The 25,101-nt window shown below is 37.6% G+C and overlaps 2 protein-coding genes across 3 annotated transcripts; both read left to right on the forward strand.

Annotated features, from left to right (window-relative positions):
- Window positions 1–7,393: 7,393 nt before the first annotated feature.
- LOC130910862 (extracellular matrix protein 1-like) lies at window positions 7,394–11,309 on the forward strand. Of its 2 annotated transcripts, none has more exons than XM_057828474.1 (4): window positions 7,394–7,508; window positions 7,578–7,798; window positions 10,702–10,907; window positions 10,972–11,309. In XM_057828474.1, the coding sequence occupies exons 1-3, from the start codon at window positions 7,442–7,444 to the stop codon at window positions 10,903–10,905; spliced, it is 492 nt and encodes a 163-aa protein (XP_057684457.1). In that variant the 5' UTR covers window positions 7,394–7,441; the 3' UTR covers window positions 10,906–10,907; window positions 10,972–11,309. The 2 variants fall into 2 exon arrangements, with proteins under 2 accessions (XP_057684457.1, XP_057684455.1); XM_057828472.1 differs by having other exon boundaries at window positions 7,394–7,507; window positions 7,574–7,798.
- Window positions 11,310–15,832: 4,523 nt separating this feature from the next.
- On the forward strand, window positions 15,833–25,045 carry pip5k1aa (phosphatidylinositol-4-phosphate 5-kinase, type I, alpha, a). The gene is made up of 13 exons (XM_057827729.1): window positions 15,833–16,055; window positions 16,334–16,356; window positions 18,917–19,003; window positions 19,083–19,213; window positions 20,518–20,635; window positions 20,704–20,856; window positions 20,929–21,228; window positions 23,036–23,235; window positions 23,522–23,605; window positions 23,687–23,735; window positions 23,805–23,889; window positions 24,000–24,167; window positions 24,414–25,045. The coding sequence occupies exons 1-13, from the start codon at window positions 16,004–16,006 to the stop codon at window positions 24,461–24,463; spliced, it is 1,500 nt and encodes a 499-aa protein (XP_057683712.1). The 5' UTR covers window positions 15,833–16,003; the 3' UTR covers window positions 24,464–25,045.
- The last annotated feature ends 56 nt before the right edge of the window (window positions 25,046–25,101 follow it).

Here is a 25,101-nt window from a genome sequence, read left to right on the forward strand (position 1 = left end):
GGTTGCCAACGGGCTTACACTCACAAAGGATTCACACGATTACTGGGTTCTAGATCACAGAGCTCATTTGTGTACACTCTACCCCTCCCAATCACTTAGCTTATAGACTTCCCCACGCCCTTCCCCTTCTTTCCCGGGTCAACAGGCCCCCCACATGGTGTGAACCGGAAATACATCTAGCACCAACATCCAAGAGTTAGTGTAGACGTTCAATGTATTTCATGTTGTTGTGTTTCTTTTCTTTTATTGTGTTGTGTTTCTTTTTCTTCTGTCCCTCCCATAACCCCTTCCTGTTTGCTGTTTTGTCATAATAAACGAGATATGTTGAATGATCACAATGGTAGTAATTCATATTCTCAATGTGAAACATTCAAACTGTTCAGACCAACCGGACACTTAGACTTCTATTTTCCATGTCAAAAAGCTGAACAGGACAGGTTTAAAAAAAAAAAAAAAAAATCTCCCCAGTGCTTTTGTCTGACATGCAGCCCTATATCATCAAGGACTAAGGAAATGTTCACGTTTTCTTCAGGCAGTCATCTTTGTAGATCTCACTGGAACAGCACCAAACAAAAGTTCCAGCATCATCACCTTGTCAAGAGTCAAGAATCTGCATTGGACAAGGTGTCACGAGTCATGAATTTTCATTGGACAAGGTGTCACGAGTCAAGAATTTTCATTGGACAAGGTGATGATGCTGGAACTTTTGTTTGGTGCTGTTCCAGTGAGATTTACAAAGATGACTGCCTGAAGAAAACATCAAAATTTCCTCAGTCCTTGATGATATAGGGCTGCATGTCAGGAAAAGGCACTGGGGAGATGGTTGTGGTTAAAAATTCAATAAATGCACATGTTTACATTGAAATTTCAGACTGCTTTCTTATCCCTTCAATTGAAAATACAGTATGTTTGTCATTTTCCAAGATGACAACGCATCATGCCACAGAGCCAAAACTGTTAAAGCATTCCTTGGAGAAAGACTCATCCAGTCAATGTCATGGCTTGCAAATAGCCCAGATCTCAACCCTATTGAAAACCTGTGGTGGAAATTGAAAAAATGGTCCGTAGGGATGATCTGGCAACTGCAATCAAAGAGAGTTGGGATCATATTGATGAATAATAGTCATCAAGTCCATGCCTCAGAGATTGCAAGCTGTCGTAAAAGCCAGAGGTGGTGCTACTAAATACTAGAGATGTGTTTTGATTGTTATTTCTTTGTTTGTTTCTCATGATTCCATTTTTTTTTTTCTCTTCAGAATGGTGTGATTCCATATATATGTATCCCTGCACTTGCTCTATAAAGGTAACATTTACTGACCACCACAATGTTTTTTATGAATTTCTTTTAGTGTTTCTGAATGCTAAAGAGTTGCACTTTTAAACTAATTCATTATTTTTTTCAAGCTTTTCATCCGGTTTTGTTCTACATGATAAAATGTCTGAGTAAGTGCTCGTCCGAGACTGGTGATTCCATACTTTTTGCCAGTGGTTGTACAACATGTCGACAACATGCCGCCGCCTCCGCCCCCTTCAAAGAGGAGGGATATTAGAAAAAATAATTTCGGCCAGCAGCAGTCACTACAGGTAATGTAAAAAGGTGAAGGTGGGGAACACATGACTAATTTTGCTCGTGAAAGTCCGACCTGCATCAGGGTTAGCATAATATTAAACTGTGAATTTGCTAACTGGCAAAACTCGAGTAGGACGCTGCTCAGAAGGAGGTAAACACCACTAGTTTTGCTACTGAAAGTCCGACCTGTATCAGCGTTAGTATAACATTAAACTGTGTGAATTTGATAACCTGCAAAAGTAGGAAGCTGCTTAGAGACAAATGTCCTCCTGACTGAATGTTTTCTACTGTTAACGTTAATTAAACTGAGAAATCTAGTGAACAGAGGTGTACTCCCTTCCCCCAATTTTCATTTTTATTTTATTGACGTGGTCTTAAAGCTGCCCAAAGGAGCTTTAATTTTTTTGTTGAGTTAGGCTGTGCCTCTGGACAAGAGTAGTAGTGTTTTACCTGAAGGAAGGCTCCATTTTTATTTATTTTTGTTATTCCCTGACCAAGTTTTTTGCTGTTACAGTATATATAGGTTTTTTTTTTGTTTGTTTTTTTTGGGCAGACAATTTTGAGTGGCAAATGTCTATTTTTCGCATTTCTTGATAGTTAAGAGATTATTAAAAAATTTGTATTTATTGTGTATGTCAGTACAATTTATGTTTAAATATTGCAGTATAAATTTGCTAATAAAATCCGGACATTTATTCATAAGTTCAAAATGTTTCTTTGGTAGCTTTTGAAAACAAAGGTTTGAATCGAACGGTGTATCACCTGAACTAGTGTATAAGTAAATACAAATTTATTTGGCATTGATCATTTAGCCTATCAATTAATTAGGTTCATATTCGTTAGAAATGTAGCCCTGACCCCTGTTCACCCAATTTGTTTTGTCATATTAATGTCCCGTCCCCAACAAAAAGTGTACAATCAAGTTATGCTATAATATCGTCCCTACCAATGTTGAGACCAAACCTACGCTCTTGCAAATACATGATACAGAAGATCACATTCCAATGTGTCATGTACACCAGTGACACGGAACCTACTTGAGACGCACTCCAGTCATGATTACAGATGCTTGAGTTACCGTAACCAATCAGATAGTCGTACCTCAAGTGGGTTGTAGTAGAAGAGGGAAAGTGTACTAGACAGTACATGCTCTTGTCAACTACTGTATTATACATACTTGTTGTTGACTCTGTTTGAAAACAGGAAACATCTGGCAGGACAGCCCGGCTGATTTTTGAGAAGAAAAAGACAAAGTTGGCATGTTTTGGGGAGCTGGAGTTTAACGTGACCTTGTTTGGGAGAACTTAAGGAACAGTTCCATGAACACACTTGTTTTTCACCTCCTTGCTTGGATCACAGTCAGCACATTTTTTTGAGTCAGTTGATAAGAAGTTGGCTTTCAAGGTGACTGACATGTAAGATGGAGTTCAGAAAAGGGTGAATGAGCAATTCTTTCATCCTATTAGGACTGCAGCTATCGATATTTTTAGTAGTCGATTAATCTATCAACTAGTTAGTTCGAATAATCGAGTAATCGGATTGGGAACATGTAATGCGTTGCAGGAAAAAAAATTAAGAAATGTAAAATAAAGCCTTGCTAATATTTGCAATTGCAAAAGAGCATTAAATGTGAATACAGTAAATAATAAATGTCCCTGGTTTCTCCAAACTATGCAGAATTGCACTTTCATTTAAAAAGAAATTAAAATAGCTGAGCTTAGCCTCAAATGGTATAATCAGGATCTAAGTACAACAAAAGCACAATTGACTAACTTGCAAAGCAAAAGTGTGCTAGCTTAAATGCTATTAAATATTAACATTTTTTTTACAGTGATCTTAACAAATGGTTCAAACACATATTCCCACAAAAACAGGCTGAACGTGCCTATAAACTAAATTACGAATGCATAAAAAACATTAGCTCAAACAAAGACTTACTTTATGTTGGTCTTAACAGGGAGCAGCTGGATGCAGATATGCGGAATGAGTAATGTCATATTCACTGTTGCAACTAGAGGGCAGTGTATCCACCCATATCAATAAAACTAAATGCAAACACTTTCAAAACAAACCATTACAACGCCACTCTAATTAAAGGAATACTTGAAGCAGCAAGATTTGATTCGAAGCTTTTTTCTAATCAAATGACTAGAATTGCTTCCCAACATATGCTTCTCAGATGTTGATATATAGCTTTATTATTATATGTACAGCTGTCTCCATCACGAAGGGGGGGGGGGGGGGGCAACAGTCAGTGGCAGGCACTCTCATGAGCGAAGTTGTCCTTCAAAGAGATCCAACGTAACATTTTGTAAATCATTGCCTCGCCGCCCACCTACGCTTCGTGATATGATGTGTTTTTCTAATAATCATCCGATAAGAGCACCATAAACCTTTGAGAACCAATTGGCTTCAACGCTTCATTGCTTAAAGAAGCTTCATTTGGCCATCACTGCTCCCTTGGGGGAGACAGTCAACCTCTGCTGCCACCTGCTGTCAACACTGTTGTCATCCAACATGCCTCCTAGCATGCATTGCAGCGCTACAGATGTAAATACCAATCAAAATCCATGTTGTGTGCTAACTATTTCTTCAGTTACTCTTCCATTTTACCATCATAATTATGACATGACACTGCCATGAGCATTAATGAATGCTTATGACAGATGTCATTTTCTGTCATCCGGCAAATTATCTCACTTTTGAATAGATGTAAAAGATCTAAGCTAGACATAAATGGAGTTAGTGACATAATATGCCGGATGATACTTAATGACATTAAAAAACTAGCAGATTATAGTCCCAAAATTCCAGTAAATAATATAGATACAGTGCATACATAGAGTACAGTGGTATGTGTTGAGAGAAATGGTGGAGGAAATGTTTTGTATTCATAAATGTGTCCTCAGTTGATGTTGAAATAATGTTCCTATTGCTTGTTATTATTGACATATCTTTTCGCCACAAGATGGCAGGATGGGACTTAATTGTCTAAAGTGCTACTTTTATTACTTCTTCTTGTTTGACTTTGATTTGTGGGATTGCCTGTGAAGACAGCAATGAGAGAGGATGTATCCGCATGTCAGTAGAAATTAAACACGCCAAGTTTTGGCTAAAGGACAACTTATTCTCCGTCAGTTCTTCCTACGAATGCAACGTTGAGCTGCAACCACCTCAACAAAGTGTCTGAACCTTTTGTAATTTCTCACATTTCTGCATAAAATCGCCAAATGTGATCTTTGTCAAAATCACACAGATTAAAACAGTGTCTGCTTTAACTAAAACCACCCAAATATTTATGTTTTCATATATTAATGCGGATACCATGCAAACAATGGCAGAAGGGGGTAAAATAAGTAAGTGAAGCCTCTGCCTAAGGAGACTTAAAGAGCAATTGAAACCAATTTTTACCAAACGTTTTAAGTCAGGTGTGTGCTCAATCACTGATGAGTGGTTGAAAGCTGCCCTGCCCACTATTAAACACACATCTGGTATGAAATGTCTTGATGAGAAGCATTGTCTGATGTGCGTCATGGCTCGGTCAAAAGAGCTGTCTGAAGACCTACGATCAAGGATTGTTTATTTGTATAGGATTTGGAAAGGATACAAAACCATCTCTAAAAGTGTGGATTTTCATTAATCAACAATCAGAGAAGTTTCTACAAATGAAGAGTTTGGGACTGTTGTTTCTCTCCCAAGGTGTGGCTGTCCACCAAAGATGACACTAAGAGTTCAGCGCAGAATACTCATAGAGGTAAAAAATGAACCCTAGAGTGTTTGCTAAAGACTTACAGAAATCACTGGTACAGTCCAATATCTATGTCCACGCATCAACTATATGTACAAAGGACTCCACGGAGGAAGCCACTGCTGTCTAAAAAAACATTGTTGCTTGTTTAATGTTCGCAAAAAGGGCCTTGGACACTCCACAGAAGTTTTGGCAAAATATTTTGTGGACTAATGAAACCAAAGTTGTATTGTTTGGGAGTAACACACAACGTCATGTGTGGAGGAAAAATGGAACAGCTCACCAATATCAACACCTCATACCCACCGTGAAGCATGATGGATGGAGCATAATGATTTGGGGCTGTTTTGCTGCCTAAGGGGCTGGACAACTTGCTATCATTAATGCAGTGCTTCTCAATTATTTTCTGTTACGCCCCCCCAAGGAAGACGTAAATGTTTCGCGCCCCCCCCCCCCAACTCTCTGCCGCCACTGTAAATAGTATCATTCGTCTATATTACTATTATAAGTACGCCTCAGCCTAACATTGTGTCCTTTTTTTTCTATTAAAGAAAAAAAGTAACATAGATCAACTTATAATAAAGTATAACTTTTTTAACATTGTGTTGCTTGTAACAGAAAAGACTTAACGCGCATCAATTTGCCTGAAGTTAAAAAAAAAAAAAAAAAAAAAAAAAAAAAAAAAGTCACATCCAAAGTGTAAAAATACACTCAAGGTACATTTTTGACCATTTGATACTGAAAAATCAAATGTAATAAAATCAGTAAATAATAACAAATTCAAATTGATTAGAAATTATATTAAAAGTCAAAGGCAAACGGCCCGAAAAAAGCGCATTCTCGGCGGCCGAGGCAGAACCGTAGGTGAGGGCGGTGGTCGTGACGATCCCAAGCCGAAAACGGCACTTCTCGGCCGGACACGTGAGAACCGAAGAAGACAGTGGGTCGCTGCGTGAGTCCAGCTCTGCATGAGTCTCTTCCGTGTGCTCTTGCTTACTTCAAAAATACTGCACGCACTTTGAAAATGAGAGCGCCACTGCCACCCACGGAGTGGATGTGCAAGTACACTTTATTCTAGTACGGCACAAAAAAAAAAAAAAAAAGCATGTTCCCCGAGGTCACTCGCGCACCCCCTGGCATCGCTCTGCGCCCCCCTGGGGGGGCGCGCCCCACTATTTGAGAAGTACTGCATTAATGGAAGAATAAATTCAAAAGTTTATTAGAATGCTTTGCCTGAAAACCTAAGGTCGTCTGTCAGACAGTTGAATCTAAAAAGAGAATGGATGCTGCAACAAGACAATGATCCAAAACAGAAAAGTAAATCAACTTCAGAAGAACAATATACACATTATGGAGTGGCCAAGTCAAAGTCCAGACTTGAACCCCTATGAGATGCTGTGGCATGACCTAAAGACAGCGATTCATGCCGGACATCCCAGGAATCTGACTGAACTACAGCAGTTTTGTAGAGAGGAACGGGCCAAGATTAGTCCTGTTCGATGAGCCAGACTGATCTGCAGCTACAAGAAGCGTCTGGTTGAAGTTATTGCTGCCAAAGTGGGGGGCCTACAAAATATTAAATGTGATGGTTCTCTCACTTATTTTCCCCCCTTCTGTCATTGTTTGCATACTATCGTCATTAAACTATGAAAACCTATAAATGTTTGGGTAGTTTTAGTTAAAGCAGACACTGTTTTTTCATCTGTGTGATTTTAACAAAGATCAGATCACATTTGATGGTGATTTTATGCAGAAATGTGAAAAATTCGAACAGGTTCAGATACTTTTTCATACCACTGTATACAGTAAAAACACTGTATGAGAAACTGACAAAAGAGAATTGGACATATTTTGTCTTTGTGATTTTAGAGTTATTCTTAAGAATTATTTTTTTGGCTTGTTTTCACACTATGCACTGAAACATTTCAGGCAGTACTGATGAATTGTGTGCTCAACCTTCCCCTCAAGGGTTGGGGGAAAAGTGGTGGCTCGTTGACGCCCACTGACAACCACCCACCCAACCTCCGGGCTCATATAAGCTGCCTGCTTGGCAACTTATTGTATTGCAAGTCTCCGTATTGAGAAGAACATCTGCCAAAAAAACACATCTGCTCAATACAGTCATGACTTGGATTGGACTCATTCAAGCATTTGGAATTCTTTTGATTGCCTGGCATAACAATCTCGGAGGTAATAATTATTTGTCAATTTACAAAAAAGTACCTTCATGAAGATCCATCTTGCTCGTTTCTCCTGCAGAGTCCGTTAACGTCCCGTTCCCGCCGGCGCGACCCACGGCCAGTAACTTGGCGAACATTTGCACCCAAGGTCAGGGTCGCCCAAGGTACGCCGACAGCTTCTTCCCGAGGTCGGGAGCGGGACACTTCAAGCGGCGTGGAAAGGCCATTAACCGCTTGGAATCCTGGTACGCTCGGTGCTGCGGTCTGCCGGCAGAGCGTCTCTGTTGCGCCAGGCAAGCTGTGAGTCCAACACGACATAAGAAAACATGAACTTTTCATAAAGTTTAAGTTGGGGTTTGGCCAACTTTTGAAGAAATTTGATGCTTAGAAATAGTCGGACATCTAAAAAAGGCGCGGCAATATGGATTGTGCAGAATTACATTTACTTATCATTTAACGTTATTATGACCTTTTTTGTATTTAAATGTTACAATATAACATTGCACAGTAATATTAATGCAAATTTTAACTCAAATACTTCTGTAATCCTTTCATGTTTGTTTTGTATTTATTTATTTTTTTAATTAGATTTTTTTCTATTCTTTTTTTCTACTATGCACACTACTTCCAAATGTAGTGATATTAAGCTTTCACGTTTAATTTCATGACAACCTAATCTTTACATACGAACCAAATTCTTTTTTTTTTTTTTTTTTTTTTGTTAACCCTTAAGGGTCACTCAATTAACTCATTGATTGCAATTGACTGCACTAGACCTCCATTAAAGTTTGACTGGGACAGACAGTCTTTCTGTTTTAAATTCATAGGACATCTATCGCCATCAATGGTATACTATGCAATGAGTTAAATACCGTAATTTTCGGACTATAAAGCACACCTGACTATAAGGCGCCACCAATCAAATTTGACACGAAAACGGCATTTGTTCATAGATAAGCCCCACTGGACTATAGGCCACAGCTGTCCTCACTATTATGGGATATTTACACCAAAAGATATTAACCGGTAACACTTGATTTGACAGCTGCATCATTACACTGTCATAAGACCAAACGAACCACCATGAAGCTTTCAACCATTTGGCTGCAAAGCTTCATTGCTTCAAGAAGCTTCATTTGACCATCATTGCTCCCTTGGGGGAGACAGTTAACCTCCTGCTGTCAACACCGTTGTCGTCCAACATGCCTCCTGGCATGCAGTGCAGCGCTATAGATGTAAAAAAACAATCAAAATTTATGATCTATCATAGACTTCATAATGTATTGACGGGACACGGAGCGCGGGGCCGATAAATAGGGGGCCTGCATTGTTGGTGAGGCCGTCAAAGCTGACCGAGTGGAATCACAGACAAAAAGCCTTTTTGGTTGAAAATTCTTGTGAATAAATGCTTAAATCCCTGAATTCTTTATAGATATGGATGTAAAACAGTCTCGATTTTTGGTTAAAAGCAAAAAAAAGTGCAGTTAGCATTTATTTTACGTAAATATTGCGAACTATGATGCTAGTCAGTAAGTAAATTAGTGGCCGCCATATCTAAACAAAGAGCTTATTCCATTGAAAATTCTTGTGAATAAATGCTTAAATCCCCGAATTCTTTATAGATATGGACGTAAAACAGTCTTGATTCTTGGTTAAAAGAAAAAAAATAGTGCAGTTAGGATTTATTTTACGTAAATATGTCGAAGTACAATGCTAGTCTGTTACTGAATGTAGCTAGCGGCCGCCTTATGTAAACAGAGCTTTTCCGGTGAAAATTCTTCTGAATAAATGCTTAAATCCCCGAATTCTTTATAGATATGGACGTAAAAACGTCTCGATTCTTGGTTAAAAGAAAAAAAAAAAAACGTGCAGTTAGCATTTATTTTACATAAATATTGCGAACTATGATGCAAATGCAGTAGCGACTAATTTCTCCCATTGATTTCGTTTCAAAATGCATGCATGGTACAAAATATAGAATAATTTCCTTGAATCCTTGAACAAATCACTCCTAAGACAATTCTTCCTGTTTGTGTGTGGTACAGCTTTCGTACTTATTCAACAGAAATCCGGCGTTAGATCGCTGCGTGCGTGTTTGTGAATAGCTTCTCTTGATGTGGGTAGCCCCCTACTTGAAGGGGAGCCGCAGTGCATGACCGATCTGACCCGTCAATACCATTATGAAGTATATGGTTCTGTGCTAATTATTTATTCAGTTAGTATTCCAGTTGTTTCATTAATTACTAGTTATGGTACTTGGTAACACAATTTGACAGTGGCACCATAAGACAATCCTCATTATGACACTGTCATGAGCATTACGGCTTATAGTCCGAAAATCGAGGTACTATGAAAAAAATTTGCGTGTATCTTAGGGGTGTCAAACGATAAAATTTTTTAATCGAGTTAATTACAGCTTAAAAATCAATTAATCGTAATTAATCGCAATTAATCGTAATTCAAACCAACTATAAAATAGGCCATATTTTTCTATAAATTATCGTTGGAATGGAAAGATAAGACACAAGATGGATATATACATTCAACATACGGTACATAAGTACTGTATTTGTTTATTATAACAATAAATCAACAAGATGGCATTAACATTATTAACATTCTGTTAAAGCGATCCATGGATAGAAAGACTTGTAGTTCTTAAAAGATAAATGTTAGTACAAGTTATAGAAATTTTATATTAGAACCCCTCTTAATGTTTTTGTTTAAATAATCTTTGTAAAATTTTCAATCAAAAAATAAACTAGTACCCCGCCATTGTTGATGTCAATAATTACTTACACAAAGCTCATGGGTGCTGAAGCCTATAAAATCAGTCGCACCCAAGCGCCAGCAGAGGGCGACAAAACTCCCAAAAACACAACAAGTGGACATTTCACTGTGCTGTCATTTTAATCTGTTTGAGCGGGGCATGTGCGTTAATTGCGTCAAATATTTTAACGTGATTAATTTAAAAAATTAATTACCGCCCGTTAACGCGATAATTTTGACAGCCCTATACTATCTGTGTTTTTAGTCATTTGAGAGTCATTAGTTTGTATTAACGTTATATCAATTTATTCTTATTTAGTATTTATTTATTTGGGCCTATGCCTTTCAATGAGTCTTCCCATCTCTCAGTTGCAACCTACTCATAACCACTATTCTGTGATAATTCTCCTCATGTGCTGTTCATTTGTGCTCAGTGGAAAGAAGCCTTGAGCCAATTCTGCACTGAAGAGTTCATGACCATGTCGGGGCACTACGAGTGCTGCAGGATGGACGGGGACGAACGTTGGACCTGTTTTGACAGCGAGCTGCCCAACCCGGACTACGAAGCCACACCGGGCTACACCGCTCCTGCAATGCCTTTTGAACCCGGCTTTGACTTTGACGTGAATGCTTGCTAAAGGTACAAAAAAGATGATAAATAACTATGAAAAATCGTACCAAAAAGTCTTGATTTTGTTCCACAGGTCTTTCCACAAGAGGGGAAGTGCTTTGAGCCAATCACCATCATACACCTCCAAAAACAAGTATCCAAGGAACTTTAGTTTGTTTTTTATACCCACCAAAACAAACCAAAAAGCAGATAATGAAATAACTAACACTTGTTGAAATCTTGATAAGGGTGTTATTCCGTTTCATGTAAAATTAGTACTAGTCACTTTTTTTTTTCAGTTCCTTGCTACTCAGTCATGTTTATTATTTGATCACTTTGTATATTTTAGCACATTTTCTTTTAATAGGTAAAATATATCATCTGTTTGTCTCACTGCAGTTTATGATATATTTACAATAAATCATGGTTTTGTGTAAATTTACACTGCTATGTGTATTTCTTTTTGAATAAATATAAAAAAAACCCTAACCCTGAATGGAAATGTATGCCTGAAAAATTAATCATAAAAGAATAATAATTATAATTATTGCCATTGTGGCCATGCCCACCCTCCATAGGTTGGACTTCAATCAAATGTACGCGCTCCTGTGGCCGCCAGAGTTAGACCAGAGAGCCAGAGTGAAATACTGGTCTTCCAACAAAACTTAATTTTGGATTTTAATGGCCAAAATGGGACACGTTAAGGCGGCGTGACGAATGTGAAACTGCCTGGCAACTTGGCATTATGGTCGTTTTCGAGCATGTTTGGAGACGGAAAAGCATACGGCGGATTGGGATGAAATCCCCGTGTCAGGCGAAGCTAACTTTGGCTTTTTGGCTGAAAATGTGAAACTCAAGTGGCAGATTTATTGTCATTAATTTTGCTGCAATGCAAGGATACATAAACTGTAAATGAAAGTGTCGAACGTGTCGTTTTCGAGCACCACGAGAACCTTCGGCATGGCGGCTCCAGGTGGTTCGTGCTCCTCTCATGGCCGCCCGATGCTCACCATTTTTGGGCACAAGGACACAGAGGATCAGGGTGAAATTTACCTTATTAGGCAAAATGTAACTTTGGCGTTTTAACCCGAAATGTGGTTTATTGACTGGCGCAAACCCCCCTAAAATGCACAGGTGAACTATATAAATGCTTGGGAAGACAAGCGTTTTAATGAGTCCAATTATTTTATCTCATTTTTCACATTGTTTTGTAATTTTATTTTATACATAATAATAAAACTAATAATAAATTATATATTTCATTGAAGCATACATGCATATAGAAGTGTGTATATATACATATATATATATATATTAGGGCTGTCAAAATTATCGCGTTAACGGGCGGTAATTAATTTTTAAAAATTAATCACGTTAAAATATTTGACGCAATTAACGCACAAATGCCAAGCTGAAACAGATTAAAACGACAGCACAGTGAAATGTGTACTTGCGTTTTTCGGAGTTTTGGCGCCCTCTGCTGGCGCTTGGGTGCGACTGATTTTATAGGCTTCAATTATTGACATCAACAATGGCGGGCTACTAGTTTATTTTTTGATTGAAAATTTTACAAATTTTATTAAAACGAAAGAAAACATGAGGGGTTTTAATATAAAATTTCTATAACTTGTACTAACATTTATCTTTTAAGAGCTACAAGTCTTTCTATCCATGGATCGCTTTAACAGAATGTTAATAATGGTAATGCCATCTTGTTGATTTATTGTTATAATAAAGAAATACAGTTCGTATGTACCGTATGTTGAATGTATATATCCATCTTGTGTCTTATCTTTCCATTCCAACAATAATTTAGAGAAAAATATGGCATATTTTATACATGGTTTGAATTGCGATTAATTACGATTAATTAATTTTTAAGCTGCAATTAACTCGATTAAAAATTTTAATCGTTTGACAGCCCTAATATATATATATATATCTGTGTGTGTGTGTGTGTGTGTGTGTGTGTGTGTGTGTGTGTGTGTGTGTGTGTGTGTGTGTGTAAAGATATATAAATATATATAAAGAATGTACCAAATAAAATAAAATAGAAACTCCCCGCAGGACCCGGGATTGAAACCTTGTTCTCAGAATTTTGAGTGAATGTGCTAATGACTTGTTCTCGTGCCACCCTTTTATTTTCAAGTTATTTGGGGAAAATGGATGTTTAATTCATTGATACCAACCAAAAATGGCCCAACTCTAGTTTTTAATGAGGCTTAACTTTGAATGTTGTGAGGTAAGCAAATCGGTCAACTCCTATGGTAATAGGTGTATTTTGAACTTAAAATACATGATTTTTGCATTGAAACAAAAAATTACAACAATTTGATTAGTCGCGAATTAACAATGGACTGCATGCGATTAAATCGCTTGGCGGCACTAGTATTAAAATTTGATAAAATAATGGGACGGGGAAAAAATATCAAGGTTTTTTTTCAACAAAAAAACTGCGAGTTAATTACATGTTAATGATCAACTCAAACACATGCTGCGTTCAAAGGCCAGATTTAGGTGGAAACAGGACGAATAATACAAGCAGGCAGGATTGTCTCAAGAGTGATTTGGTCGAGGATTCAAGGTAATTATAAAATAAAAGAGCCCCATGCATGCACTTTCAACTTAAAAAGCTTTTAGTTTTGTGACGGCTGCCACATTGGATTACACAATAGCGTAATTTTAGCTCGAAATATTTACGTAAAATGAATGATAACTGCCCGTTTTTTGTTTTTTTTTGCTTTTAACCAAGAATCTAGACTGTGTTGTGTTCATATCTATAGAAATTATTATTTACAAGAATTTACAACTTAAAAAGCTCTTTGTTTCGTGATGGCCACCATGTTGTATCCATACACAGTAGCGTAAGTTTAAATTCAAATGATCAAGTAATTTTGGGTCAACTGCTTTTTTGGCAAAAAAAAAGTAGTCATTTAGACATTTCTGCATCCATACAAAAAAAAATTGCCTTTTACAGGTTTTATTTTATGTAACATTTTAATCTAAAAACAGCCAGGGCCAGATAGCCAGCAAGACGTGCCTCCGTGCTGAGGCAATAGTAACATCGGAATTCAACCTAAATAAGTTGTGATTGTATATAGAAAAATTTTGCTTTTGTTGAGTAAAATTAAGATGATTCTGCATGCTTTTCTCAGGTATTAAGTTTCTTATGAGAAAATTGAGTGATTTATTAGCTGTTCACATGCACTAAATAAATTTTTTAAAAAGTTGCTATTTTTGGCAAAAACTTGTATGTTAAATATTGTTATTGATCCTGAAAATAAAGGTGATTAGCTCTACATTTGATGATTTTTTTTTGCGCATCTAGCGTAAAATTTGAGAATTTTATAGCCATTTTAAGTTTTGTTATACTTGTATAAAAAATAATCAGGATTTTATTAGGGAACGACTTAGAATTTTTTGATGTCGCTGCTAGAGATGCTAGAGATGACCCGATCGATCGCGTCATTTTCAAAGTATCGGAATCGGCAAAAAAAGATCGGACATGCCTTTTTTTTTATATATATATATATTTTTTAATTAAATCGTTTTCTAATTGTATTTAACGTTACAGACATAATATGTTACACTCATCCAGAGTCTTTAGTTTAGGCTTAAGGTAGGGTTATCAAATTTATTCCGTTAACGGCAGTAATTACTTTTTAAAAACATTTATCACGTTGAAATTTTTAACGCAATTAACGCATGCGCTGCACGACCCACTCAGGTATTGTCGCACTAAATCTGTAATGGCGCTGTTTTACCTATATATAGACCTAAAAGGCAGCGTAAAATGAGTAGAGTGAATTTTGGCAGCCTTTGGAGCCATTTCTTAATTGGCAAAAGCCTTACAATCCTTCTCCCTACAATTAGAAATATCGTGGAAAGCAATGTGGGGAAGAAAGGTAGTAATTGTTCTTTTTCTTAACACCCTATGTTATTTCCCAATGCAGAGAAGATATATCAATTGGTACCACTACGCACAGTCATGGTTGCACTTCCCATCATGCATTTGGGCAGAACAGTTAAATGGCTACAGTATCATTTACTGAAAGCTCAACAAATACACTAGATGGCAATATTTAGTCACAATATACAAAGTCACATTTATCCTTTAAGAATTACAAGTCTTTCTATCCGTGGATCCCTCTCACAGTAAGAATGTTAATAATGTAAATGCCATCTTGAGGATTTATTGTCATAATAAACAAATACAGTACTTATGTACTGTATGTTGAATGTATATATTCATCCGAGTTTTATCCATTTTTTTCCTTAATGCATTGCTAAAATGTATATGATCGGGAAAAATTATCAGGAATGATTGGAATTGAATCGGGAGCAAAAAAAAAAGCAATCGGATCGGGAAATATCGGGATCGGCAGATACTCAAACTAAAACGATCGGGAGCGTAAAAACATGATCGGAACAACCGACTCACTGCTGCAATGAGACTCATATAAGGGAGGTGCCTGTTCTGGTTTTAGTTCGCTAGAGAATTTGGTTTTGAAAATATTTGAAGTTTAAAATTTTTTAAAACAGGCCCCCAACGGATCGGCCCCGAAACCCGTCAACTGATAGTGAAGTCTATGAATGCCATTATCTGCGATCAAAAACTGTAATCGCTTGTGAGCACTAATAATAACAACACATTTCCACTCTGACAAGTTTTTACAAACGTTAAATGATCGTCAAAATCAGAATGTACACACGCACTTCCCTTGTTTTTAGCCGTTTACTTTCAAAATAAAAATCGATTTAAAGTACTTCCATCCCTATGAACAACATACATGCATTAAAAATAACATTTATTAAACTTTTTATCGATTTCACGCATTGAGTATATACATTTGCTCGCAGAGTGATCCTCCAGACTCAGTTTCGGCCAATCTTATCGCTATTTAAATTTATTTTGAAAAACGTATCCTCGAACTTTTTGTTCTCATTATGTGTGTTCAACGAACGCCAACCACTTCCGCGTTACATTCATATTATGAACGAGCGATGACAGGCGGCGCTTTCCGCCGCAAAACATGCCTTCGCATCGGCATGGATTAGTTTTCGGTTTTGTTTTAGTTAGTTCTTTGTGTCCGGTGGGTTTATAAAAAAGTTTGCCACAACTTGGGATGGCCACAGCGGCGGCCGCAGCCCCGGAGGAGCCGCAGAGCCTCCCTGGAAGTAAGTCTGACGTCATTATAAACAGTGTCATAACGTGTCTTTTTATCTTAAAACTTCAATAGCTTTTATTATCATAACGTACAGATATTAAACCCGATACTAAAATGATTAAGAAAATGTTTCCTGGAAATAGTTCGTTACAGAAAGTTGTTGAGTGGCTTTTACAAGGTGTGTCAGGCCTCAGCCCAGTTGCCTTCAAACTTGGCTTTGTTCTTATTATTGTGTACTTATTTTTATAAATACTTCTGTTTTACACTGTCACCCCATTTTGTTTCCAGCTTCCGCTGAGGCCGCAAAAGAGGTAAGATTTTTTTTTTTTTTTTTTTTTTGGGGGGGGGGGGGGGGGGGGTGAACTTTGGGGACTGGGTTTTTGACAAGAGAGTAGGTTTGGTAGGGATTATATAAGGTCAGGGCTACATTTCTCACAAATATGAACCTAATTTATTGATAGGCTAAATGATCAATGCAAAATACACCTGTATTGACTAATACTAACTTTCATATGTATTGGTTCAGGTGATGCACAGTTCGATTCAAACCTTTGTTTCCAAAGAAACATTTTGAAAACTTCTAAAATAAATGTCTGGATTTTATTAGCAAATTTAAATTGCAGTATTTGAGAATATAACTCAAATTATATGAACATACACAATAAATACAAACTTGTTAATAATCTCTTAACTCTATCCAGGAATGCAAAAAAATAAACATTTATCTTAAGACTACACAGCATTGTCTAAATAAAGCAACTAAATATAACTGAAAAAAACCTCAACAAAAAAAATGAAAGCTCCTTTGGGCCGCTTTAACCCTTGGGGTTAGAAATAATTTTATCTACACTCGAGGTATTTTGACCATTTTATGTCCACGTCTTTGCGGTGTTATAACTTTGTCATTTCAGATTTTTTTTTTTTTTTTTTTACGTCCAATGACTCAAAATTTTCAGGGGGACCTTAGCTACGCGTACATATACATTTTTGTGTGTGTTTTTTTTTTGGATGCCCTCTATGGACAGTAACAGCTGTTCTATGCTAATAGCAAAATTTACTATGCTGTATATATCATTAAAAAAAAAATTCAAAGTGGAATATTTCATATGGCCTAATTAGAGTTTTGAATAAGTCAGTGAGTCGTCACAACATTATTTTTTTGAAGGTCCCTATTTTTTGATAATGGCAATTTTATATAAAAGTTACACTCGAGGTATTTTGACCATTTAATGTCCACGCCTTTGCGGTATTATAACTTTGTCATTTCTGATTTTTTTTTTTTTTTTACTTCCAATGACTCAAAATGTTCAGGGGGACCTTAGCTACGCGTACATATATGCTTTTTTTTGTTGTTTTTTGTTGTTTTGTTTTTGGATGCCCTGTATGGGCAGTAACAGCTGTCCTATGGTAATAGCAAAGCTAACAATGCTGTGTATATATATATATATATATATATATATATATATATATATATATATATATATATATATAAAAATAAAATAAAATTGGAATATTTCAAATGGCATAACTAGACCATTTAATAAGTCACTAAGTCATAACATAATTTTTTTGAAGGTCCTTATTTTTTGATAATGGCGATTTTATATAAAAACTTACACTCGAGGTATTTTGACCATTTAAGACCGCATAAATAAAATGAAAATTGGGGAGCAGGCGATAAACCGCGTTTCATTACCTTTCTCACAATTTAATTAACGTTAATGGTAAGAAACATACGAGAGAACACTTCTAAGTTACTTCCTACTTGAGTTTTGCAGGTTAGCAAATTCACGCAATTTAATGTTATGCTAACTCTGATGCAGGTTGGATTTTCAGTAGCAAAATTAGTTGTGTGTTGCCCACCTACTTATAGTGGCTGCTGCTGCTGGCCGATAAAAACTTTGAATATCTCTCCTCTTTGAAGGGGGCGGAGGAGGTGGCATGTTGTCGACGTGCTGAGTGCGTGTGTGAGGGTGTTGATAGAGTAAATCAGCAACCAATCAAACGTGCGTTTGAGGGGAAAAAAATGGACTGGCACATTGAGCAAGTGAAAAGGAGTAAAGGCAAGTCTGAACATAATAAAAACAATTCACATAATAATGGTAGGGTCAATTCTATCCTTATAACATACGGGTAGACAATCGAAATTACCTATATAACTGAAGTCATTATATAATTCAAATAAGGTTTCGGCATCCTATAACTGTCCCTATGCAAACCTACGCACTTGGTTTTTGAGATACATGCCATGCCCTGAGATACAAGTTTAAATTTGACATTGGAGCAGGGCCGTGCAGATACCGATGGTGGGGCAGATGCTGATAGATAAAAAGCGGCAAATGAACAAGAATTTAACACACCTTACAACAGCATAACTTAGTTTAATCACCTTTACATTATTATTGGCTGTGGCTGTGACGGACCTTAATTGGGAGGGGGGGAATAGTGAATCGAAAACAACACTGTCATCAACACCTTCTGACTGTGACTCAGTCTTTGCCTCTTTTCTTCCTTTAACCTCTATATAAAAATTCTTTCCTCAAATGTTCACTGAGACACCATTAGCTGTTTTTTCAAAACTATTACAGTGATCCCTCGTTTTTTTTGCGGTTAATGGGGACCACAACCCGTCGCGATAAGTGAAAAACCGCAAAGTAGCGCCCTCCCCCAAAAACAAAACATTTTGTTTTGTTCAATCTATTTATTCAGATTTACCATTGGAAAGAGATATATACTAAGCATACTTAACATCTGTAATTGATTAATGTCATTTCCATTCAATAACATGGGGAAAGATAATTTGAGATCTGACTGTTTGGGTTAGCAAAAGGAATTAAACACCAAAGTTACATTGTTGGTCCTTACCGCTAGATTCCAAGCAGTAGCCCAGCTCCAGTTGTAAAGAAAACCATTGGCCACCGCGGAGTGGATCAGACCGGGGAGACAGTTTACAAAAAGGTGAGATAAGTGCTCAGAAGTGAGATGCAATGTAGACAGATAGACGTACTTACTGTGACATTTCTCTTGTACTTTCCAGACTCCGTCGTGGGCGCTGCAAGGCGCCATCCAGTTGGGAATCACGCACACGGTTTGCAGCTTGGTACAGAAAACTGAGCGAGATGTGTTGCTGCAGGACTTCGAAGAGGTGGAGAGCATCTTCTTCCCTGGGTGGGTGGCATGAAACCAGTGTTGTTGGTCAGGTTTGTGACTTGAATCTAGTTGGGTTTGAGTCAACAATAATAGGTCTGGTTGGCTAAAACTGACCGAGACGACTTGTTTTGACTGTTCATGTTTTGAAAACTGTTATATGATGTAGAATTTAAAAAATTACAGTAATCCCTCGTTTTACGCAGTTAATGGGCAAGCGCGAATATTGAAAATCTGAAGTAGAGGAGGAGCTCATTTACATTTCTTATTTTTTATGGGTGTGTTCAATGTATTTATTCAGATTTAACAGCATAGGAAAGGGGTAAAGATATGATTTTTATTCAGGAATCATACAGGGTGTCCATAGCACAAAAACCAACAGAGAAATGACATAAGACTCATAAGACTGTCATAATTATGACATGGCACTATCATGGGCATTAATGAATGCTAATGACAGATGTCATTAAGTATCATCCGGCAAATTATGTCTCTAACTCCATTTATGTCCAGCTTGGATCTTTTACATCCATTTTAAAGTGAGATCATTTGCCTGATCACACAAAGTGAAATCAGTCATAAGCATTAATTGATTTTCATGGCAGTGTCATGTCATAATTATAATGGTCTTATAACAGGCTTATGGTGCCACTGTCAAATTAAGTTATCCAATACTATAATTAGAAATTAATGAAACAACTGGAAGAGTAACTAAAGATATAATTAACACAGAACATGAATTTTGATTGTTATTTACATCTGTAGCTCTGCAATGCATGCTAGGAGGCATATTGGACGACAACATTGTTGACAACAGGTGGCAGCAGAGGTTGACCTTCTCCCCCATGGGAGCATTGATGGCCAAATGAAGCTTCTTGAGTCAATGAATTCATGGTGGTTCATTTGGTCTTATGACAGTCTTATGATGCCGCTGTCAAATAAAGTGTTACCGGTTAATATCTTTTGGTGTAAATATCCCATAATACAGTGAGGACAGCTGTGGATTATAGTCCAGTGCGGCTTATCGATGAACAAATGCCGTTTTCGTGTCAAATTTGGTGGGTGGCGCCTTATAGTCCGAAAATTACAGTATATTTTAATGTTTTTAAAGCACTGCAAATGTAATCACTATGATATAAATGAGAGATATATATATAAAAGAAAACTGATTTGTACATGTATACATGCATATATCAACATTTTTAAATACAGTATTTTTATTTTTAATTAAAAAAAAAAAAAAAAGCGGTAGACTGAGGGCCTAAAGTTTGAAGCGTGATATAGCGAGGGATGACTGTAGTTTACAAAAGTAATGATTTTTGCAGTGAAGGTAGCAGCCACACGCCAGCGCACCATTACGGAGATTTCCGGTTCAAGACTTATGCGCCCATCGCGTTTCGCTACTTCAGAGATATGTTTTGCATCCAGCCTGATGACTACATGGTATGTCACTTTTTTAAAAAATTCTTTAAAAAAAAAAAAGACAGCTTATAGTGTGTTCTCTCTCTCAGTGTTCTCTGTGTAGCGAGGACCTCATCGAGCTGTCCAACCCGGGAGCCAGCGGCTCGCTTTTCTACCTCTCCAATGACGACCAGTTCATAATCAAAACAGTGCAACGCAAGGAAGCCGAATTTTTGCAAAAGCTGCTTCCTGGTTACTTCATGGTAAGACAAAAAGAAAAAGCACAGAATACTCAACGTGCAAATGTGTTTTTAATCGTTCTCCTGATCCTCTAGAACTTGAACCAGAACAAACGGACCCTTCTACCCAAGTTCTACGGTCTCTACTGCATCCAAGCGAATGGCAAGAACATCCGCATTGTTGTCATGAACAACCTGCTGCCCTCTACGGTTCAGCTGCACCTCAAGTTCGACCTGAAGGGCTCAACGTATAACCGTCGGGCCTCTAGTAAGGAGCGGGCCAAAAAGTTGCCAACCTACAAGGACCTGGACTTTCTTCAGGACATGCCGGACGGGATGCTGCTTGACGCTGACATGTACAGTGCCTTCTGCAAGACCGTTCAGCGGGACTGTCTGGTGAGAGTCAAACGCGGTGCTAAGTAAGGGTGTGACAAAATATCGAAATGGTGATACAGTGCTGGCCAAAAGTATCGGTACCCCTGCAATTCTGTCAGATAATGCTCAATTTCTCCCAAAAAATGATTGCTATTACAAATGCTTTGGTAGTAAGATCTTCATTTATTTTGCTTGCAATGTAAAAACACAAAAGAGAATGAAAAAAATTTTTAAATCATTATCATTTTACACAAAACTCCAAAAATGGGCCGGACAAAAGTATTGGCACCCTCAGCCTAATACTTGGTAGCACAATCTTTAGACAAAATAACTGCGAACAGCTGCTTCCGGTATCCATCAGTGAGTTTCTTACAATGGTCTGAAATTCCAGCAGAGCATTCTTCTTTGGCCAACTACTCAGTCTCTGAGATTTGAAGGGTGCCTTCTCCAAACTGACATTTTCAGATCTTTCCACAGGTCTTCTATGGGATTCAGGTCCGGACTTATTGCTAGCCACATTAGAAGACTCCACTGCTTTCTCTCAAACCATTTTCTAGTACTTTTTTAAGTGGTTTGGGTCATTGTCCTGCTGGAAGACCTATGACCTCTGAGGGAGATCCGGCTTTCTCACACTGGGCCCTACATTATGCTGCAAAATTTGTTGGTAGTCTTTAGACTTTATAATGCCATGCACATGGTCAAGCAGTCCAGAAGCAGCAAAACAACTCCAAAACATAAGGGAACCTCCGCCATGTTTGACTGTGTGGACAGTCTTCTTTTCTTTGAAGGCCTTGTTTTTTTTCTGTAAACTACGTTGATGCCTTTTCCCAAAAACCTCTGCTTTTGTCTCATCTGACCAGAGAACATTCTTCCAAAACGTTTTTGACTTTCTCAGGTAAGTTTTGGCAAACTCCAGCCTGGCTTTTTTTATGTCTCCGGGGCAGAAGCTGGGTCTTACTGGGTATCCTACAATAGAGTCCCTTTTCATTCAGACGCCAACAGATAGTACGGGTTGACACTGTTGTACCCCCGGACTGCAGGACAGCTTGAAATTGTTTGGATGTTAGTCTAGGTTCTTTATCCACCATCCGCACAATCTTTCGTTGAAATCTCTCGTCAGTTTTTCTTTTTCGTCCACATCTAGGGAGGTTAGCCACAGTGCCATGGGCTTTACATTTATTGATGACACTGCGCACGGTAGAGAAAGGAACATTCAAGTCTTTGGAGATGGACTAGTAGCCTTTTGATTGCCCATGCTTCTTCACAATTTTGCTTAAGTCCTCAGACAGTTCTTTGGTCTTCTTTCTTTTCCCCATGCTCAATGTGGTACACACAAGGACACAGGACGGAGGTTGAGTCAACTTTAATCCATTTTAGCTGACTGCAAGTATGAATTATTTATTGCCACCACCTGTCATGTGCCACAGGTAAGTAACAGGTGCTGTTAATTACACAAATTAGAGAAGCATCAAATGATTTTTCAAAGGGTGCCAATACTTTTGTGTTTTTTCTGTGCAAGCAAAATAAATGAAAATATTACTACCAAAGCATTTGTAATAGCAATCATTTTCTGAGAAAAATTGAGCATTATCTGACAGAAATGCAGGGGTGCCAATACTTTTGGCCAGCAGTGTATCGTCATCCTTCTGCTGAATTAGTTGTTTTGTAGAATGATTTCCTGACCAATGTTATGACAATATTGTGAGATCGTAATTGTGAGCTTTGTATAGCAAAACGAGATAACAAGAAGTTCCCACCCCCTAGTGCAAAGGTTGTATAAATTGGTGGAACATTTTCCGGTAAAGATGTTCAACTTTTTTTTATCAAGGTGCTGCAGAGTTTCAAGATCATGGACTACAGTCTTCTGCTCGGGATTCATGAGGTGGATCGAGCCGGGGAAGAGACTGCGCAGACAGAGCAGGCAGCGGAAAGGAGGAAGCCGCAAAACCAGAAGTTCCTGTACAGCACGCCCATGGAGGCAATACAGGCGAAAGCCAGGGACGCAGGCTCACCTGGAAGCCACGACCCGTGAGTGTCAAGTTGAGAATCCACACGAGTGCATGTTTTTACATTAGAAAATTTCCTTTAAATAAATAATAATGATTTATATCAGCCAGCCAAAAAAAACACTTATTTCCAAGAACTATCACCCTACTCAAGTTTGCACTGAAATGTCACTGCCATTACACAGCTAACGCCACAACATTGTCACACGCATATTCTGGAGTGATCCAAACCATCCAGACATAAAACTATCACACATTTCTACAATTCAAATTGATTTGACAAAATTTTCATATTTCTGATTTGACAGCACGGGAGGAATTCCAGCCAGAAATTCCAAAGGGCAAAGACTGCTGATATATATTGGCATCATTGACATTCTGCAGTCTTACAGGTTAACAGTACTTTTAACGTACTTTGTACTTAAAATGTAAGTTGAATTTTTTTGTTATTAAGTCTACACCTTATCTCTTAGATTCATCAAGATGCTGGAGCACACGTGGAAATCTCTGGTTCAAGACGGGGTACGTTTGCACCTAAAAAGTCCTTAAATGACTCCTTTGAAGAAGCATGAGTTATTATGACACTTTCAGGATACAGTGTCTGTGCATAGACCGGATTTCTACGCCGACCGATTCCAAAAGTTCATGTGCAACACAGTTTTCAAAAAAGCCCAATGTAAGAATCTCGTGCATATCGATGTATTTACTCAACTGCAAATGCATCATTAATTTTTGTTAAAAATAATTTTATCAATTCGTTTAACCATGCATTATTTTATGTTTTAGTGAAAACTTCACCCTCCAAGAGGCGCCACAGTACTCTAAGGAAATCCGACAGTGCCGTAGCTCAGTCGGCGGAACAAAACAGCAACCAGAATCATAATCAGAATCCAGAGCCCGTTGCAAAGGCCGATAAAACCTCAGAGGACAAAGAGGATGCAGGGAAAGATAATGGTATGAACTGGAAAAAGTGAGGAAGGTTGTGAGTGCCCTTGCATTTAGTCTCCCGGCATGCACCAGCATGTCAATGTTTTATGTAGTTTGTTAGCCAGATTCTTTTTCAGTAATTTTCAAAGTGTTACGCGGGCTCCCTCTAGCGGTGAAGAATGTATCCATAATGGGCGTTGTGTGTTTTGAGAACCGCTTTTAGTTTCCCAGATTACCTAATAAATGTTTTTTTGTTTTTGTTTTTTTACTCAGGAATTCAGGAAAAGACGAAATCTGAAGTGGTAAATGGAAACACTGGATGACAACACGTCAATGAAGTGGAGCTAAAAATACTGCCTTTGATTCCATACAATAGACATCTCGTTGGGAACACATTAACATGCAGCCAAATATGTTTTTTTAACCTCCATTTAGCGTTTATTTAGTCTAATTTAAGGATTTACTTCATAGTTTTGGAAGGAGAAATCCTTTGTCTTCAGAGGATGAAGTGCCAAGACACAAAGCCATCAAAAATGATCTGTACCTTGAAAATAATGTGTGCCATTTTCCCATTTCTGTTGTTTGTCGCTTTATTTCCAGTGTTTACAATTGTAATACTCTGGTTTTACACAGTGTACTGTACAAACAGTAACAACGAGATTGAGTTATTTATGAGTTTTACAATGCAATATTTTGCATATTTACAGGATTTGGAAAGGGTGCAATACATTCAGTTGAGATTTAGAGTATTAAACACCTGGGATGATTCGCAATTTATCCTTTAGAACTACCTTAAGGACCAAAAAGGTTAATGTATATTTGTTACAGTGTATTACTGTATGCCTTTTTTTTTTTTTTTTGCATTTTAATCATGTTTTTGTAAATAAAAAATGTTTTTATTGCGATATCGCTTGCTTTATTTTAAAATTTCATTAAACATACAGAAATTTAATTGAATTTT

This window comes from Corythoichthys intestinalis, chromosome 22, assembly GCF_030265065.1.
Source record: "Corythoichthys intestinalis isolate RoL2023-P3 chromosome 22, ASM3026506v1, whole genome shotgun sequence".
Taxonomy (NCBI): domain Eukaryota; kingdom Metazoa; phylum Chordata; class Actinopteri; order Syngnathiformes; family Syngnathidae; genus Corythoichthys; species Corythoichthys intestinalis.

Excerpts from the sequence above, each read along its gene's own strand:
- pip5k1aa (XM_057827729.1), top strand. The coding sequence starts at position 16,004 with ATGGCCACAGCGGCGGCCGCAGCCCCGGAGGAGCCGCAGAGCCTCCCT. Across the intron at positions 20,857-20,928 it reads TGCTTCCTGGTTACTTCATG|AACTTGAACCAGAACAAACG; the intron begins GTAAGACAAAAA and ends CTGATCCTCTAG. Across the intron at positions 24,168-24,413 it reads GGATGCAGGGAAAGATAATG|GAATTCAGGAAAAGACGAAA; the intron begins GTATGAACTGGA and ends TTTTTTACTCAG.
- LOC130910862 (XM_057828472.1), top strand. The coding sequence starts at position 7,442 with ATGACTTGGATTGGACTCATTCAAGCATTTGGAATTCTTTTGATTGCC. Across the intron at positions 7,508-7,573 it reads CCTGGCATAACAATCTCGGA|GCAGAGTCCGTTAACGTCCC; the intron begins GGTAATAATTAT and ends CTCGTTTCTCCT. Across the intron at positions 7,799-10,701 it reads TCTGTTGCGCCAGGCAAGCT|TGGAAAGAAGCCTTGAGCCA; the intron begins GTGAGTCCAACA and ends ATTTGTGCTCAG.